The sequence below is a fragment of the Paroedura picta genome, chromosome 2, assembly GCF_049243985.1.
Source record: "Paroedura picta isolate Pp20150507F chromosome 2, Ppicta_v3.0, whole genome shotgun sequence".
In the NCBI taxonomy this organism is placed as follows: Eukaryota; Metazoa; Chordata; class Lepidosauria; order Squamata; family Gekkonidae; genus Paroedura; species Paroedura picta.
Genome location: NC_135370.1, coordinates 7,673,866 through 7,693,542, shown reverse-complemented (window position 1 = coordinate 7,693,542; position 19,677 = coordinate 7,673,866). Strand labels below are relative to the sequence as shown.

The following is a 19,677-nucleotide window of genomic DNA, read 5'->3' as shown; positions in this document are numbered from 1 at the left end:
AAATAAATGTGCTTGTCTTATATTACTGCGCGGGGTGACAGCAGAGTGTGGCTTTTCAGCTCCCTTAAGAATTCCATGATGTGGACTTATGGCTGAAGAAACGGAGAGAATGTGCTGGGGTGGCAAAGCCCACCAATTGGACGAACCGAAGGCCACCAGAAGAACTTTATGAATGCTGGGACTTTTTGGCCGTTATTGAATGTATTAGAAGGCGGAAAATTTGTTCTCGTTTCCTTCTCTCTTTTCTTCTCTTTCTTTTTCTCTAATGGTAACTTTGTAAAACAGATTAGATTTTAAAAAGGTCATCAGAAGAGTCTTGCTGGAGCAGACCAATGGAAAATCTAGAACTGCATCCTTTCTCGCACAGTGGCCAACCAGTTCCTCTGAAGGCCCAACAACAAGGCAGAGAGACCGAGACCTTCCTGAGAACATCAGAAGAGCCCTGCTGGATCAGACCAGTGGTCCATCTAGTCCAGTATCCTGTCTCACACAGTGACCAACCAGTTCCTCTGAAGGCCCAACAAGGCTTTTATTAGAACATCAGAAGAGCCCTGCTGGATCAGATCAGTGGTCCATGTACGCCAGCACCCTTTCTCACACAGGGGCCAACCAGTTCCTCTGGACGATTAACAATAGAGCACAGGGGCCGAAGCTCTCCCCTGATGTTGCCTCCTCGTTCTGGGATTCAGAGCCTTAGTACCTTTGAATGTGGAGGTTCCCCTCAAAAACCCCACTAACACTAGTCCTAGCAAAAAAAGACAATTTCCTATTGGGAATAGATGAACCAGCCAAAGGTGATGGGTGAGCCTTCTGTTCAGACAGCAGCCTGGGTGGTGGGATGCCTTGACAACCCTTGACAGGGGCTATGAGGACAGCTGTGGATGAGTCTAGGGAGAGCCCCAGTGCCAGGAGGCTGGTAGAGGATGGAGCCAGCCAAGCCTCTCCATGGGGACTCCTCCATGGGGACTCTGCCAGGACTTGCTCCTTTGAGTTCTGCACTGGGCTGACTCTAGGCACAGGCAAAACTGTAATCCAAAGTGTCTCTGAGCATGAGCAGTGTCACAAAATAACTACAGCCTGTACTCCCTGTAGGGAGTGCTGAAAGTACCGGGCATGACCGGTAGGTTGCTTCAGGGAAGAAAAAGTGGAGGAGGGCTATTAGTTTCTTGGCATCCTGCTTCAGCATCTGCTCATCAAGTGGATGCATCCTACAGAGAAATACTTCTGCTTGGACCAGATTCCTGACCCCTCTTCTCTCTATATATAACCAATCACAGCTTGACTTTGACCTTGTTGCTTTGTGGTAGTTGGAGGAAAGTGCACTCAAGTCACAGGTGACCCTGTAGGCCAAGGTGGCCAAACTGTGGTTCTCCAGATGTCCATGGCAGGGGTTTGTGGGAATCGAAGTCCATGGACATCTAGAGAACCACAGCTTGGCCACCCCTGCTGTAAGGTTCTCAAGTCAAGAGCTAGATACGGGTGAGTTGACATGGCCACACCAAGGTACCATCGCACTGATGTTCTTGTTGCCTCCCACATCCTCCAAGGTTGCTCAGAGCCCATTTGCCTCTCTACTAGATTCCCATTCAAGTGCTAACCAGGGCTGAGGAGATGGGGCTGGCTTAGTTAGGGCCCTCAGTTGCATCCAGCCCCAGATTCCATATTGAGGTATGCTGCCGACATGTGAAATAGCAACAAAGAACATGAACTCACAACGTTAATTGCTTTGGAACATCCACAAGATGTTGCCTTCCCCTGAGTCACCATCGAACCACCATCGAAGTCGCTATTGTATATTCAGGTCGGCAGCAGCAGGACTCAGGCAGAGGTCTTTCCCATCACCTGCTGCCAGACCCTTAGTCTGGAAAGGATGAGTGATTAAACCTGGGGCCTTCTGCAGGCTGAACAAATGCTTGACCACTTAGCCAGAGTGTCTCCCAAGACACTTAAACTGTCTAGTTTCAACCAGTCTGCTTTGCTGCTTAAGGGTTTCCTGGGATTCTGTAACCCTAAACCTATGTTGGAATCCCCAGGTATTTCTGCCATGATTTCATTCTGGCTTATTCTGTTGCTTGTTTGGGATCTAGCCTGGCATTTTGCCCTGATATAACATAGATGTTTTTGCTTGACATCCCAAGTTTGATTTCCTGCCACTTATGTTTTATGCCTCCTCACCCTTCTTTCACATTTCTTCCTCTCCCTTTCCTTAGTTTTCTATAGTTCCCAGACCTTCCTGTCCTTTGATGGCCAAATGGTGATCTCTATGTTTTGACTCCTTTGAACTGTGCCTGGTTCAGGTTTCCAAGGGAGGGGAAGAGCCTCTATATTGTTCACCATATGCTTTTTAATTCAGTCCTGATTATGCCTTCAAGGTAGATATTTGCGTTTTCTTAAGAAAGAAATTTTGATTCCATGAGTTTACTTATTTAGAAATCAGTCTCCCACACCATAACCCTAACCTCAGAGAGATAGAGGAAAAAGCAAGCTACCAGCAAGAAGTAAAGACTTTCCTGAACTCACCAATAGCTTTACCTCAAGCAGGGCCAATTTCAGAGCTCCTGAGTTCCCAGACACCTCCACTGCCCACCCACTCCTGTCCACCCCCAGGTATTGATACCCACCTTCCCTCCCACCCACCCACCCACCTAGCTACATGTTCCCTCCACCAGCTTCTGCAGCTTGGAAGGGGCCTCCATGGTCAACAACCCCCTCCTGCAGAATGCAGGAAATTCACAACTACCTGCCCACCCACAGCAAACCCAGATCCAGGCAATTTTGTGCACACACCCAAAGGTTCATACCCTGAATAAGATTTTGCTGGTTGTAAAGGTGCCTGGCTGGTTGTCAGCTTGCTTCTCAGCTCTCCCAGTGCCCATCCTCATGGCTGCCTGCAGGCCTGTCTCCAAGGGCAACAGGGAGCAAGGGAGGTGGGGGCTGTGGAAATGAGTGGCCCGCCAACCCCAGACTGCCCGGGAAGCCAAATCTGTACCTAGAGCTTCTCACAGAAGATTCACTCCACCTGCCCCCCCCCCCCGTCCGTCACTGCCAACCCCCGCTGCCACCCTGCCTGCCCTGCCCACACCAAGGTACCACCGCACTGATGTTCTTGTTTTCTCCCACATTCCCTCTCTGCACTTTCCACCTCTCCTTCCCTCAGGTGGAAAACTGTTCGTTAGAACAATACCTGAATCACACAAAGAAAGCAATAGGACAGAGTGATTCTGGGGGCCCCTTTAAGACGATTAAAGTTTTATTCTGGGTATAAGCTTGTGAGCAGCTGCATCCAAAGAAGTGGACACAAAAGCCTATCATAGAATCATAGAATTGGAAGGTACTTCCAGGGTCATCTAGTCCAACCCCCTGCACAATCCAGGAATATTCCCAGGACAAAACCTTGTTGGTCTCCAAGGTGCCCCCGGACTCAAAACTTTGTCCTGCTGCTTCAGACCCACACAGTGGCCTGCCTGCATCTTTATACGAAGGAAGCAAATTACTCCTAGATAAAGAACAAATAGTATATTTAGATTTTTTAAAAAAGGAAATCAGATTCTGCACTGATGAGCTGATTGTTTCCATCTTTAACACTTTTTGCTCCATTGAATATTTTGGAAAGAGCCTCCTGGGCGGAGACTGTCCGGGGCCCTGTCTGTCCTGTGATTCCAGCCCCAGGGCAATCAGAAGACACACAGCAAGCTGTGCACCTTCTGATTGTCCAGCCACCCCCAGGACCGCCCTTCACAAACACAGCAAAGCCTGTGGCCGCCATTTGGTTCCTGGACATCGCCAGGGATGGAGGTCAGCATCAAGGGCCCCAGTCTGGGGGAGGGTGGCTGAGGGGCCTGCCTGCTGCTGCCCAGGCAGCCCTCAAGACCACCTACATGCCGCCTCCCCCCCCAACTACCCATTACCCCGCTAGTGCCCGCTGCATTGACAGCTGCAACGAGCTTTTTGATTAGTTCTGAATAAATCACACAACCTCACACCAATGTTCGTGTATTTACATCATATATTTTATTTTGATGACTCAGTATTTGGATTTCCCAGAATATGATGGCAGGTAACCCAGAAAGGTGGCCTTGCAGCGGGGAATTCCAGCAGAAAGGCACATAGTGAGACAGCTGGCACAGCGCTCTGCTGAGGCTGTGGGGACCAGAAAACTTGCTTTGCTTCCTCAGTACAATCGGGGCGTTCTGCATCCTAGTCCAGCAAATGCTGCTGTTGACCATAATAAAGTAGCTGGGCTCTTGTGAAGGACCAGAGAATTTGTGACTACCTTGCACAGTAAGTAATTGTCTTTAATACTGACAAAATGGATACACCCAGCCCATCATTAGCCTCCAATTCTGCGTGCAGAGCAGATGTCGTCTCCTACTCAAAGGTTACTAGCAGGCCCCATGGGGTGGATGAAGGAGGGAGAGCAGTTCCTGGGCCCGTGAGACCACATGCACCCCAAATTTGTCTACGCATCCTTGGCACAAATAAACCATTCGCATATTAACCAAAAGTAATAGACTCATTTGACATTTCGGTGCACTGCCCAGGGCATTAGGTTAAAAGGTACAAGCTCAGTAAATGCAAAGCCCACACAACAAAATCTTAAAAGATGTTTGCGTCCGAGTGCTCTGAACTGGCTTCCGAAGCATCAGGGCCAGACTGGTGTTTGGCAAAGTTGATGAAAACCTAGAGGAAACAAAGGACATGGCATGAAATCCAACAGATTGTTCCTGGATGGTGGTGGTGGCGGTGGGAGGCATTGTCAAGTCACAGCTGACCTTTGGGTTCAATTTCCCACTCCTCCTGCTCCTCCACATTCAGGCAGGCAGGTGAACTTGGGCCAGCCCCAGTTCTCTCAGAGCTCTCTCAGCCCCACCTGCCCCACAGGTTGTGGAGAGAGGAAGAGAAAGGTGTTTGTAAGCTGCTCTGAGACTCCTTTGGGTAGTAAAAGGCAGGATACAACCCCCCCCCCCCGGCTCTTCTTCTTTAAAGGTTGGCCTTTGCTCATCCTGACCCATCTGGGAATGTCAACTAATTTGCCAGCAATTCAGCAAGGCAGAGAACACTATTTCCTCTGTTGCAGAATTTCAAGTTGAAGGCTTGACAGGCCTGTGTCCGGCAGACTTTGGGCAGAGAAAGAAGGGGATGGAGTGGACGTGCAGTGAGGTGTTAGCAAATTCTGCTGCTCTTTATATATTCCATAAATTGTATCTGGAAGGAACAAACATCCTAATTGCTTACCTCCTCTAGGGTGGTTTGGCTCACAGAGAAGTGCCTGATTCTCAGAGCTGCTTTGCTGGCTTCCAGGAGCTGAAATATGTTTGCTACACCTCCAGCAGACACCGGGATGTGGAATTCCACCATGTTCAGCTGGTGGTCCTGCAAAAGAAAGGCGTTCACACTCAGAGGTGCATCCCGCATGCATGGGCCAGTCATCCACAATGCTAGGGTCTTCCTTGCTCCCCCCCCCCCCGCACTCTGGATCCCCACTCAGCAACAGAGCAAAGAGCACCAGAAAGAACGGGGCCTGAGGCTGTCAGCGACTCTTCTGGAGTAAGGCTCTTTCTGGTGCTCTTTGCTCTGTTGCTGAGTGGGGATCCAGAGTTCCAGGGGGGGACGGGGGACAAGGAAGCAAAGAAGATAATTATTTATTGACTTATTTCTACTTATATAAATATATTTATATACTGCTTCTCCCGGTATGTACCTGCCCATGGTGGTTTACATCCTTAAAATGTACACTACATTTTATTTATTTGTTTGATTATTCTTATATTTATATACCGCTGCTCTCAAATGTCTCACGGCGGTATACAAGTCAATTAAAACATAATTTAAAAAACCCTAAAAATACCCCTTAATACATGACCAAGATGGCAGACCATAAAATAGCAATCCCGAACCCCCATTCAGCATATGGGTCAAGCTCTCTTACTGGGAGCGAAGATCCTAAATTAAATAGATTCAAGAGGGTAGCCGTGTTGGTCTGAAACATAACACATTTAGAGTCCAAGGGCAACTTCAAGACCCACAACTTTTAATTGGAGGTGTGAGCTTGAATTTAAAATTTAAAAACAAGTTTAAAATACACTAATAAGTAAATACATCAGCTAAAACCATATGCTTCTGTATCCCGCCCCGCCCCATCTCCAGGGGTGGGTTAGTCTTGGGGAGAGCCTGTTTGGTGGTGTGGACATAAGCGAGGCCTTCTCTATCCAAGGTAACAAGATCAAATAGAGGAAAACATTTGAGTGCATAATTTTTTAGCTTATGCCACCTTCTTCTTTGTCACACCAGAACCTGAAGCACGGAAGTCCAGAGGAGTAGTGTGTTCCCTTATTCTCTGGGGCATTCATGCCTCAACTTCCCCTGCCATCCGCAAGACAGGGGTAATAATAATGATGCTGTGGGATAGGTTTATAAGTCTAGCAATACGTACATTAGTCTATTTGCCAGCCTCTGGAGGGGTGGGGAATGGGGGTTGGAAATCTCCCAGAACCATAGCTGATCTCCAGAGGACAGAGAGCAGTTCCCCAGGAGAGAAGGGCTCCTGTGGCGATCAGAGCTGATTCTGCACTTACTTTGTTTTTTCTGTTGAGGATCCTTCTGAATTCAGATCGATTTGAATTTCATAGAATCATAGAATCATAGAATCATAGAGTTGGAAGGGGCCATACAGGCCATCTAGTCCAACCCCCTGCTCAACGCAGGATTAGCCCTAAGCATCCTAAAGCATCCAAGAAAAGTGTGTATCCAACCTTTGCTTGAAGACTTCCAGTGAGGGGGAGCTCACCACCTCCTTAGGCAGCCTATTCCACTGCTGAACTACTCTGACTGTGAAAAACCTTTTCCTGATATCTAGCCTATATTGTTGTACTTGAAGTTTAAACCCATTACTGCGTGTCCTCTCCTCTGCAGCCAGCAGAAACAGCATCCTGCCCTCCTCCAAGTGACAACCTTTCAAATACTTAAAGAGGGCTATCATGTCCCCTCTTAACCTCCTTTTCTCCAGGCTGAACATTCCCAAGTCCCTCAACCTATCTTCATAGGGCTTGGTCCCTTGGCCCCAGATCATCTTCGTCGCTCTCCTCTGTACCCTTTCAATTTTATCTACGTCCTTCTTGAAGTGAGGCCTCCAGAACTGCACACAGTACTCCAGGTGTGGTCTGACCAGTGCCGTATACAATGGGACTATGACATCTTGTGATTTTGATGTGATGCCTCTGTTGATACAGCCCAAAATGGCATTTGCCTTTTTTACCGCTGCATCACACTGCCTGCTCATGTTTAGTTTACAATCCACAAGTACCCCAAGGTCTCGTTCACACACAGTGCTACCTAGACGCGTATCCCCCATCCAGTAGGCATGCTTTTCATTTTTCTGACCCAGATGCAGAACTTTACACTTATCTTTATTAAATTGCATCTTGTTCTCATTTGCCCATTTTTCCATTGTGTTCAGATCTCGTTGAACTCTGTCTCTATCTTCCGGAGTATTTGCCAGTCCTCCCAATTTGGTGTCATCTGCAAACTTGATGAGTAGTCCCTCCACCCCCCCTTTTCTAGATCATTAATAAATATGTTAAAAAGTACCTGGCCGAGCACCGAGCCCTGAGGTACCCCGCTACTCACCTCTCTCCAGTCTGATGAAACACCATTGACAACAACTCTTTGAGTGCGGTTCCCTAACCAATTCCCTATCCACCTAACTATCTGAAAATCCAGATTGCAGTCCTTCAACTTATCCATCATTTGATTCTTCCTCTATTTGATTCTTCCTCTATTCCCCCCCCCCTATTGAAACAGAAAGTGTTTTGCACTTGACTGAGGAAGCTCAGAACGGGGAGGGATGCTAATTGCAGCAGGAGTCTCTTTCTTTTCTTGAATGGTGTTGGGGGGAGAGGAATGGAGAGAGCAGAAGAGGGGGAAATAACAAGAGGCAAATCTCTGCTGAGAGCAGTTAGGTCTTCTAGAGTAGTGATCCCCAACCTGTGGGCCGCAGACCACATGTGGTCCTTCGACTAATTGGAGGTGGGCCCCGAAGGATGCCTTCTCCCCCCCGCCCCAGGCCCTTTACTTCACCTCCCCCAGTCCTTTACAACACACTTCATTTATTCTTTTTTGTGGCATGTCTGTATCTTATTTTGAAGGGATGTTTAAACATTACCATAGCAATCAGTGAGCGTTAGGGCAGTGGTTGAGAGTAGAGGAGTAAACTACCCCCCCCCACCGGGCCTCAGTAAAAGGCGTTGAGTGGTCCCCGGTGATAAAAAGGTTGGGGACCACTGTTCTAGATCACAGTCACTTTAAGGGAAGCCTTGCAACTAGGAACCAGGAAGTCTTTGAACTGATGCCCTGGCCAATCAGCAAAGACTGCTTTGCACCGAGGCACGGAGAAGGGAGTTAATTCAAAAAAAGCATAAATCTGCACATTTACTCATGGCAGTTTTTGAAATACCAAGGCTTGTATCCAATCCAGGATATCACAGGGGAAAGGTAAGGTCACCACAAATCAATCATGCATGTTGCACAGGGAAAATTTAAAGCGCCCCAAATCAAAATGGAAATCGAATTCAGTGTAGATGGCAGGGATTTAGTCGATCTGGGAGTGGGTAGAAAGCCCCATGCAGACTACACACAGGACTTTATGGCCTTGTAGCCAGCTGTCTCTCCCCGCCCCTCCCCGGGCTCCACCCCAAAAATTGCCAGAGATTTCTCACCCCGAAGTTGGCAACTTAAGCAGGAGAGCATGAAAAATGAGGGGCACGGGAAAGAAATCTGGCAACAGAAAGAAATGGGAGCAGGAGGGAGGAAGAAGAGTTGCTAAGTAGCAGAGAGGAGTGGAGTGGAGGGGGGTGGATAGGATTTCCTTCACACATACACTCTCTGTGTGTCTCCACCATGTACAACGGTATTAATAAAACAGCCCGAGATCATTTTCCTTGTTCCAAATAGACTGCAAAGGAAGTCGAGCAGAGAGTAATTGATAGGGAAAGGCAACTGGGCCTTCTAGGATCACCAAGTTTTATTTCTTCTGACAACGCCACGCACATAGCTGCTCCTGCTGCCTAGTTATATTTCCTCAGATCCAATAACTCTAGAAGGGCATTTATTCTAGCCAGAAGTTTGGCATGGCCCTCTCCAGTTTTGGAAGGCAGACATACGAAAACTCCCTGTTCGTCGAGGCTCTGTTCTTGTGTACAAGGTGAAATTGAATTAATTGAACACAGCTTTTTTTTCAATTGTCCCTTTTATAGCAAGATTCATATGGAAACTATTAACTCCTTGTGAGAAGGGTCCCGTGGTTGATCAGATAACCTTAGGTGTGAGTATCTTTTGTCGGACTCAGACCAAAACCAGCAAACAATACAGCTAGTGGCCAGATTTTGTGCCTGGGTTGTAAACTTAGAAAATCTGCATGTGGTAACTGAAATGAAGATTGGCTGGAATGTTAAATAGAATAATAGAATCATAGAATAACAGAGCTGAAGGGGACCTACTGGGTCATCTAGTCCAACCCCCTGAAATATGCAGAACATTCACAACCCTATCGCTCATCCACTGTAACTTGCCACCCCCTTGAATCTTAACAAAATCAGTCTCTCTGTCAGATGGCTATCCAGCCTCTGCTTAAAAAGTTCCAAAGATGGAGAACCCACCACCTCCCGAGGAAGCCTGTTCCACTGAGAAACCGCTCTAACTGTCAGGAACTTCTTCCAGATGTTGAGATGGAATTTCTTTTGAATTAATATCATCCCATTGGTTCTGGTCTGTCCCGCTGAGGCAAGAGAGAACAACTCTGCTCCATCATATATGATGCTACATGGAGCCTCTATACTTGAAGATGGTTATCAGATCCCTTCTCAGTCGTCTTTGCTCCAGGCTGAACAAACCAAGCTCCCCCAACCTTTCTTCAAAAGTCTTGATCTCCAAACCCCCCACCATCTTTGTTGCCCTCCTCTGGACACGTTCCAGTTTGTCAACATCCCTCTTCAACTGGGGTGCCCAAAACTGAACACAGGACTCCAAGCAGGACTCCAAGCGAGGCCGAACCAGAGCAGAGCAATGCTCTGCGGATCTGTGGGAAATGATCTAGTCTGTGCCCAAAAACTGAACACATTACTCTCCAAAGTGAAGCCGAACCGGAGCAGAGTAAATCTCAAACCTCTTTTTTTTCTCTTTTTAATTATATTGTAAGGACATTTTAGATGAAGCAAATTTCTCATATATTTTTACAGACTGGTGTGGCTGTGGTTGTGATTGTGTAGTGATTGCTACTGTATTGGTCAGGGACTGTGTTAATAAACCGTCTCACTGATGATGGCGCAAGAATCAACTCATGTGTCTGGGGCACAATCAACGCAAAAACACCAGTTATTACAATTTACAGATCAAAAACTGCCGCCTCCAAAGTGCTACGCGATTTCCTATTGCAATGCACCAACTATCTAAGGGCCAGCAGGACATTTCGCCTCCAAATGTTGGGCTTTTCTATTTACCTTCAGATGCGTATTTGGAAAGCTGGACTGCATGAACTGGGTCAGCTTCTCGATGCCAGAGACGCCACTCTTGAGGTGCATCTTCACAGTGAACCCCTTTCCGAACCTGGGGAGGAAGGCAAATGGAAGCCGGTTTATTCCTGTTAGCAGAGTAAATGAGGCAGTGAGGCTGCACACCCTGAGTCAAGGGTAGGTAAAGGTCTATTCTGGAACTGCCATACTTGATAGTGCAGAGGAGAGACAGAGACGGGAGCTGTCTACATGCCTAAGAGAGGGAGAGAGACTGGAACTGTGGCTTCCGAGAAGAAGCTGGAAATCACCCCTAAGACTGTTTATGCACTAGAGGTTTCATGCCAGGCTGCAGGCTGGAGTTTTAGTCGTGGCAGGTTGCCCCACCTCTGCCTGCATGCACATGGGGGAGCATTTGGCCTGTTATGCCTCATCCGCCCCCAATTTGTGCTGCTGTATGGAAGCTGGGGCACTGAAGTTCCCAGTGCATAAACGGTCCTCGAGTAGCAATCTGGAGACAGACAAGGAATGACCCCTAACAGGAGAGGAGGTCCTGACCTCACCATCCTCTCTAACCGTCTCCTTGCTGCCCCCTGCAGGGTCTTCTTCTTTGTACACCAGGCATTGCCTATTCCAGCAATTCCTTATAAGAGAAGCACACAAGGAGAAAGCAGCCCCTCCAGAAAACCAAGGGGAAGTGGCTGGCAGGAAAGGATGGGGCAATATAGCATCCCAATAGCACAGACACTGGTGTCTTGGAGGGATAAGGAACCCAGTCCCCAGATAGGACCTGGGGATTCCCTGGAATAATAGCTCATCTTGGCGGCTTTGAAGGGTGGACTCCATAGCATTATACTCCACGGAGGTCCCGCCCCGCCCCCAAATCCTGCCCACTCCCAGCTCCACCCTCAAAATCTCCAGGCATACCTCAATCCAGAGTTGGCAACCCTTGGAGGTCCTGTTAAGTGTGGCAGGGCCCCCTGCCTCATTGACAGGCACACTGTCTTCTATAACCAATGGCACCACACACTAGTCTAGGCTTAAGCTAAAGCCAAGACAACACTGCTAGGGTCGGCCAAGCCAGGCCAGACTCCATCTCTGCCTTAGGTTTGGAATGACAGCCTTTGCCTGACCCAGAGGTGCCTCTGGACTCAAGCTTGCATCAGCTTACCCCCCCCCCCATTGTATTTCTAAGTGAGTGGACTGGCTTCCTCCTGTTTGCCTAAGGGCTCATAGGAAAATCCTTTGTCTTGCAACATTTTTCACACTTGGCCCCTCTGCCAGGGGAAATCTCCTCCCCACATCCTGCCAGCTAGATCTGATGGCTTTCTTCCTCAGAGCCATTAATACCTTTATCCAAATCCATTTACGGCCATCACCCCCCCCCCCACTTGGCCAGGTATTGTCCTAATCTCTGGGGACCCTGGAAACTTCCAGCACATGCTTACCTGAGCCTTGTCACGTAGCCCCCTTCCCAAAATCCTATAAAAACTGTGGCTTCACACAGCCACTCTGAGTGTCTTCCAACCCGGGACCTCCCACGCTGGTTCGTGCTTCTTCCTCTGACCCACCACTCCTCGGACAGGTAACTATCAAGCCTTCCACTCTTCCTCCCCCTTCTCTATATGACTGCTTGTATGTGTGTTAGCTATTTGTGTGTACTTTTGTTATTTTCCTTTCAATAAAAGCTTATATTAATATTTTACCTTTAAATCTGTGTTTGCCTTGAGTTCCCACAGGCGTAATAAGCCCTCGTAGACACAGGTAACGATCCGATAACGCTAAGTTACCCCCCTCTCGCAGCATTTGAGCTAATATTCCCCACAAGCTCAAAGATACGTGTTTTAGGACACGTGTTCAGCAATTTGGGTAACAGATTATGGTGGATCACGCGGGCAATTGCCCCAGGCTTACTAGGGAGTAAAGTGGATGCCCGGCACTCTCCAGTAACCCGGACGTAAGGGAAAAAGCCTGAGTGAACTCTTGGCATTAGTGTGTGAATGTGCTCTTGGAAGTGTGAATTCTGGGTGGGCTGTTTTCCGTTCCCCTCCTTTCCTTTAGTACTATAAAGCCTGTTGGCCGTGGGCTAAAACGGTGTTCACTTGGAATTTGTTGTGGGTTTTGACTGTCGCTCTGTGGGTCCCCACATTGCATCTTTCAAACCCACTGGGTGTCTCCCACCACGGTAGCGTGCGATAGGGAGCCCCGCCCTCACACATCTGACCTTCGCTAAGGCAGAGCTGAGGTTTGCCCTTTCATGTGCTGTATATACCGTGAATTAGGGCTCCTCTTCCTCCTCTTCTGATCATGAGCTGTAGATACCGTGAATCAGGCGAGGTTTGCAGGTGCTCCTCCTGACTTCGGGCACTCCCGTTAAGTGCAGGGCAAGAAAGGACACCGTGCCAACCCCCCCCCCCCCTTTTAAGTTTCCTCCTGTTCATGTGCTGTATATACCGTGAATCAGGGTTGGTGCAGGCTGTAATCATTCTGCAGACACAGAAGACACAGGCCTGGTCTTTCTTTTGCTGCATACCAGAGCTCGGTGGCAGCAATCTTTGGGTTAATTCTTGGGTGTGTTGCCTGTAGGATTTCCCCTATCTCTTTGAGTGTTTGGGTAATTGCTGCCATAAGAGATGGCTGCAAAGATTGTTCTTGCCTTCCAGAGCAAGGACAGGGTAGACCAGCTGACCAAGTGGGTCATGTCAAAGGGGCGCAACCCCTGGAAACCTAGGTTCTTTAAAGACCCAAATCCCCTGGAGAAACTTACAGATACTTTTCAGTCATACTGTGACTCCAGGAGACTGAAACTGGGAAGTGTGAGTACCCATGCTGCCTGGGGTGTCTACATTGCGCTGCAGGACAGTGTGGCACAGATTAGAGAACTCCAAACAGCAACAGAAAGTTTGGAACGGGACCTCCGACTAGCATTGGAAAATCAGGAGCGTGAGTATGTACTCAAGCTCTCTGATACAGAAACTCGCCTTGAGTCCCTGGTAAAAGATCTTGAGAAATTGGGGAGCGAGACGCTGTAATTAGAAAGCTCCACCGAAAAATAGAACAGTTGCAAGGAGAGAAATTTGACTTGCTGGTGGACAAAAACCACTATGCAAATCTGGTACAGGAGAAAGATCTCCAGTGCCAACAGGCTCTTCTGAGAGCAGAAGAGGCCTCCGCTAAGGTGAAAGAATTGGGCAAGCTGCATGATCAGGCACAGAGTGCAGCACAATTTCTGGCTAGGGAAAAAGCAGCACAAGTCTCAGCCATAAGCCATGATGTGTGCCGCCGTGAAATTGAAAGTCTGAAGCAAAAATTGGGGCTTCAGACTGCTCTCATTGCAACTGTGCACCCCGAGACGCTCCCTGCCCTGCCAGACCTGTCTCACACAGAGCAGGTACTGCCAGCAGAGGCTGTCTCACATCCACCAATCCACCTTGATTGGACGGAAACCCCCACTCCAGTCCATCCTGTCCAGCATGAGACAGTCCGGAGACACATGGCAAACGGCCGTGTTGAGGTTACCAACCAGGAGAGAGTCATGATTTGGAAGCCTCATGAAACGAAGGCTATTGGTGACCAGTTGGGCCCTCTCAACAGGGACACTGGCGTGCAATGGCTGTATTCAACCCTAGAGCAGTACCCCACTGCCAGCGGGGAGGATCTGTGCCAATTGGTAAGGGTGTGTGCTACTGGACCAGATGCACAAGCCTTACAGAATGGCCTACTCCAACGTAAAATGGCACAGTTAGGTCCAATGAATTGGGCCCGTGAAATAGCCAAGTTGCTATGGCCAGGCCAATCAGCGGAGCTACTGTTCCTCATGGACAAGCAAGGCCCTGATGAGAACCCTGAAAGCTATTCAAGCCGCAAGTGCTTCCTTGCGCAGTTAGCTGAGAAGGTTCAGGCAAATGCCCAGGGTATATGGAACTTTAAAGACTCCGTTCTACAATGGTCTTAACACCAGAACAAAAATTGCTATAGGCTTGTTCAACCCGACCAACATCACTTGGTATGCGCTCAAGGAGAAGGTACGGCTTGCTGGCGACCTTTTCCGTGAGGCGGCCTATGCTCAAGGTTCTCGAGTCAAGCATCCCAAGAAAGGCTCCCAGGAACCAGTGCAGGCGGTCACTTATGCCAACAGTGGCTCGCATTTGAAACGTAGAAGAAACAGGAGACACAGCAGCTTTGGAGCAGGGAAAAACCTCTCTGGCCAAAGTGCAGAGTCTTCCCTTGGCACCCAAACTGCTGTGCCTCCCCCAACGCCTCTTGGGAACCCTCAGCAGGCAGTTTCCTCTGCCCAGAAACAGCCTCAGCACCTGGAAACCTGCCTAAGGAGATACCTCTGGGCCGGGCTCAAGGAGGCCAGATTGGACGTGGCCCAGTTCAACAGGCAGCCTCTGGGAAAGCTAGCCCTGGCCTATGGGAAGCTTACTGCCAACTCGGCAGAGTGCCCACAGCCACCTCCCCCTGCCCAAAACAGGGATAAGACACAGAGTGGTTTTTCTTATAGTAACTTCCCCCAGAACAATCCCAAACCTAATAGAGATTCTGCCCCTCAGCAGCAGAATAAAATTAGTGACCGGATTTTTCTGTGGCGGGAACTAAGAAATGCTGGGGCAGACATGACCCAGTATGATAACCAACCCACATCTGTGCTCATGTGTGCCTTTGTGAAGGCCATGAGGAAGAGGAAAACCAGGAAAATGCTCAGATCTGAGCCAGAGATGGAGACAAGAACTAGGCCCACAGAAATTTCTTCTGAATCCCCTAAGGATTGGCAGAAGGAAATAGAGAAATTTAAAACTCTTACCCAGAAACAAGATTTAGAAATTAAGGATCTTAATGAGAAAAACAAGGAATTCCAGGGTGAACTTTTAAAAGTAAAAGCACATTTGCAAAATGTACTGGATTTCCAAAGCCACACAGATCATAAATTGAAAAGAAAATACAGCAGATCCAGCAACCCAGCTTCACCTCTTGTCTTTAAAGAAGAGGAAATATTCTCAGTTCCCCCATCTCAGAGTCAGGAAGGAAACCTTGCCTCTGAACCTGTACAGAGTTCCAAAATCCAAGTTCACAATAATGGTTCAACATGTGTGCTTCCATTTTTACTTTTAAACCTCCAAATTTTAAATTTGGCTGCAATTAGTAGAGCCTCCACTGATAGTTGCATTCACACTGAAACAGCCACTATTTTGCAATCTTAAAACAGACTCTCTTTGTCTAACTGCCTTTCTAGGCACTCAGGCCTATGACTCATGCCTTGCTCTCCCCCAGCAAAGCAAATAATCTACATAACTAAGGAACTTTAACAGAACAGAAAGTATTCTTTCTTCTCAAATCGGGAAGGGAAGAAGTTTTGTTTCTTTAAAGACTGACCTCCACCTCAGGGAAGCAAGGGGGGGAAGTCACAGATCTTCTTTGGGAAATGTGTCCTTTACAGATTTTTTTCTTCCCTTTTACATTTTGTCTTTTTATTTTTAATTGGCAATTAGAACTTTTTTGTCATTTTTTTTTGTTTTGAATGAAAATCTAGCTTATCAGCCAGCCAATAAAGACCCTCTGCCCATGCACAGGAACAGTCTTTCCCTTTAAGGATACCAGGTTGCTCTGCCTAAGAATGGGAGCATCTGGTTGAAGTATTTCCACTGTGTCCAAGGAATGGAAAGGACAATTGGACAATCCCCAGGAGGATTGTGCCACTGAAGAGCCCCTGGATGTAAAACCTCCAACCCCCACCACAACAGTGGTGGTCAAACAACTCTCACTGAGCAATTCAGCAGAGCCTGTTTTGGAAGGTGTGGCAGAAACCTTCCTCCAGTTTGATCCAGGGTAAAGGGAAATAGGGACAAATACCTTGCCTGCTCTCGGACGCAAGGGGGGGAGGCCCTTTCCTGAGGCATTTTGCACCTGTGTATATAGCCCCTGCTACAACCCCCATTCCTTTCTCCTTCTAGTCTTTGCTGTGCTCTCTCTTGGAAATGCTTCCCCTACTCTTCCTCCTCAACAGGAGATTATTGTTCCCTCTTCCCCACAGCCCCCACCTTTGACCTCCTCTCCCCAAGCCTAAAACACCAGATTCTCGTTTTCCCTATCCAGCTCCCTGGGTTCCCGCTGCTCGGGAATCCATAACCAAACCTGTCAGCTTGTTTCCCTGCTACAGATTTCCCGCAGATGCCAATTGTTCCCGGTTTGCCCCAAAGATCTCACGGCTTCCCTATTGTAAGGCTTGCCACGAATAATGCTCAATGCCACCCTCCCTGGGAGACTTTGCTGCAGCCGCTCTGCCGCCACTGTTTTCCTGGAAGCAAGGGGGGGAGGGCATCAGAAGACCTTGCCAACCTGCCAAGAAGATTCTTGGGAGGGAGGGGTGGGAACGGGAATAATTTGCCTCTGTATTTATTGGGAAGGTGACTGCCACCTCTCCCACCCTACATTTTTGCTGTAAATATACATTTTTCATTGTGTACAATGTATCCATTTTTTAGATTGAGAATGTAGCAAATAGTTTGCTAGTTTATGTATATAAGTTTTGCTAAATTGCTTAGCTTTACCTTGTTCTTATTGCATTGCTTATTAGAAGCCATTGCTTAGTTCATTGTCTAACTTTTTAGTTTCTACCACTTTCTGCTTGCTTCATAGTAATTGCTTGATATTCATTGCCAGCATTTTTAGGATTGCCTAGTGCTCGCATTCTAAAATACTGCTCAGGTACTGCCCACAGTTTCCTGCCTGCATAGAATTTGGTTTTCCCTGCATTTGCTTTTTATCTATTGTTTGCTAGATTGCCTTGCTCAACGTATTAGTTTGCATTGGTTCATTGCTTTATTCATATGGTGGAGACCTCACGCTAAGCTAGTTCATAGTTCATGTATGTTACATTTAGTTTTGAGTGGTAGTGGTAAAGAGGAACTGCAACTTCACAGCTTTCCTTAAGTCACCCAAACCCCTCCTAAATGTGTTTTGTTTTAATTTGGCTTAAGTTTTTGTAGTTTTTGTAGTGGCAGAAGATGGCCCCACTTTTCTCTCTGAATTTCTAGGCTGAATTTCAATCTTTGCCACCACTAACGCAGTATATATTGGTCTGGAGCGAATAAATGGAAATAAAATTCGCTCCAGAGGGGGGGGGATTGTTAAGTGTGGCAGGGCCCCCTGCCTCATTGACAGGCACACTGTCTTCTATAACCAATGGCACCACACACTAGTCTAGGCTTAAGCTAAAGCCAAGACAACACTGCTAGGGTCGGCCAAGCCAGGCCAGACTCCATCTCTGCCTTAGGTTTGGAATGACAGCCTTTGCCTGACCCAGAGGTGCCTCTGGACTCAAGCTTGCATCAGCTCCCCCCCCCCCCCCCATTGTATTTCTAAGTGAGTGGACTGGCTTCCTCCTGTTTGCCTAAGGGCTCATAGGAAAATCCTTTAACTTGCAACATTTTTCACACTTGGCCCCTCTGCCAGGGGAAATCTCCTCCCCACATCCTGCCAGCTAGATCTGATGGCTTTCTTCCTCAGAGCCATTAATACCTTTATCCAAATCCATTTACGGCCATCCCCCCCCCCCACTTGGCCAGGTATTGTCCTAATCTCCGGGGACCCTGGAAACTTCCAGCACATGCTTACCTGAGCCTTGTCACGTAGCCCCCTTCCCAAAACCCCATAAAAACTGTGGCTTCACACAGCCACTCTGAGTGTCTTCCAACCCGGGACCTCCCACGCTGGTTCGTGCTTCTTCCTCTGACCCACCACTCCTTGGACAGGTAACTATCAAGCCTTCCACTCTTCCTCCCCCTTCTCTATATGACTGCTTGTATGTGTGTTAGCTATTTGTGTGTACTTTTGTTATTTTCCTTTCAATAAAAGCTTATATTAATATTTTACCTTTAAATCTGTGTTTGCCTTGAGTTCCCACAGGCGTAATAAGCCCTCGTAGACACAGGTAACGATCCGATAACGCTAAGTTACCCCCCTCTCGCAGCATTTGAGCTAATATTCCCCACAAGCTCAAAGATACGTGTTTTAGGACACGTGTTCAGCAATTTGGGTAACAGTCCCTCCCCTGCTCTCTTTCTTGCTCTCTCACCTTGTTGACCATCAGGGCTGGCCATGCTTTCTGCAATCTTTCACAATCCTGGCTTAGAGAGACCGAGAAAAGCCCATACTCTGCCATTCCTCCTGAGTATGAAGTTCTCTTACAAGAAATATCTACCGTTCTTTTCTAAGGAACAAGCTGCCATGTGAACTTATCCCTGGGCTGCAGAATTCCCCTGTGCAGAGGCTCAGCTCTGCTTTCAGAAACCAGATCAGCTTTCGGTGTGACCCCCATTGGGGAAAAGTCTAGGTCATCTCCAAAGTGCAGAAACTCAAGGGCTCGACCAGTGCCTCAGTCAAATGGTGAGAATCCTGTGCTTTTAGGAGCCCATCTCAGCACTGATGCAGCACTGGGGCACAAAGGATCCAGACAGGGACCGGCAGAGCCCCCATTACCCATAGGTGTGTCTGTCCGTTGAAACAGGTGTCTCCAGAGGGTTACTTTAGCAGGAGGAAGAAATAATTCCTGGCTTTCATGATCACAGAGATCAGCTCAGAAACATGACCACAACACAACAGGCAAGATGTATTTCTTTTCCTGCCCCTGCTTTGCTGAAGGTGGACTACCAGGAACATCGTCTGTGGTTCGCAATGTTTGCATTTTCCTTATTCCGGGTTAGAAAGCCAGGGAGGAGCTCTTGATGAGGCTCCCGCTGCCTGTTGAGCGAGTCAACCAGAGGAGAACATCCCAAGACGCTCGACCCACCTGCTCTTGATATGCTGCAAGGAGCCCAAGCACCGGAAGCGTCCGTTCACCATGATGGCCAGCCGCGTGCAGAGCGCCTCACATTCTTCCATGCTGAAAACCAAGGAAATACTGAGAAGAGCACATCCCATCTCTGGTGGTTCCGCCACATATGGTTTTTAATGGTGACTCAGAGAATGCATGTGGGGTTCCTACTGGTTGACGCATGAAGCATGTTGCTCACACAGCCCTGTGTTCTTGGCCATCCTCCACAGCATGCTCGCAGGAATGCTCTACAGCCCTGCCTTTCTCAAGGGGGTCCTCTTGGAGGGGGCTTGGGGTGGGTTGGGCTGCAGGGGCTGCTCCAGGGAGCTCAGCCATGGGGTCCCTCAGCACCACCCCCTT

At 48.2% G+C, this 19,677-nt stretch overlaps 1 protein-coding gene across 2 annotated transcripts in view; it reads right to left on the bottom strand.

Moving 5' to 3' along the window:
- Positions 1-3,995: 3,995 nt before the first annotated feature.
- Positions 3,996-19,677, bottom strand: part of ABCA12 (ATP binding cassette subfamily A member 12) — a 137,834-nt gene continuing 122,152 nt past the window's right edge. For both annotated transcript variants that reach the window (XM_077319316.1, XM_077319317.1), the window contains exons 51-54: positions 19,294-19,386; positions 10,494-10,599; positions 5,236-5,373; positions 3,996-4,680 (exon numbers count right to left, since the gene is read on the bottom strand). In XM_077319316.1, the coding sequence (XP_077175431.1) occupies positions 4,597-4,680; positions 5,236-5,373; positions 10,494-10,599; positions 19,294-19,386 (421 nt within the window). In that variant the 3' untranslated portion in view covers positions 3,996-4,596. The remainder of the gene's footprint in view (positions 4,681-5,235; positions 5,374-10,493; positions 10,600-19,293; positions 19,387-19,677) is intronic.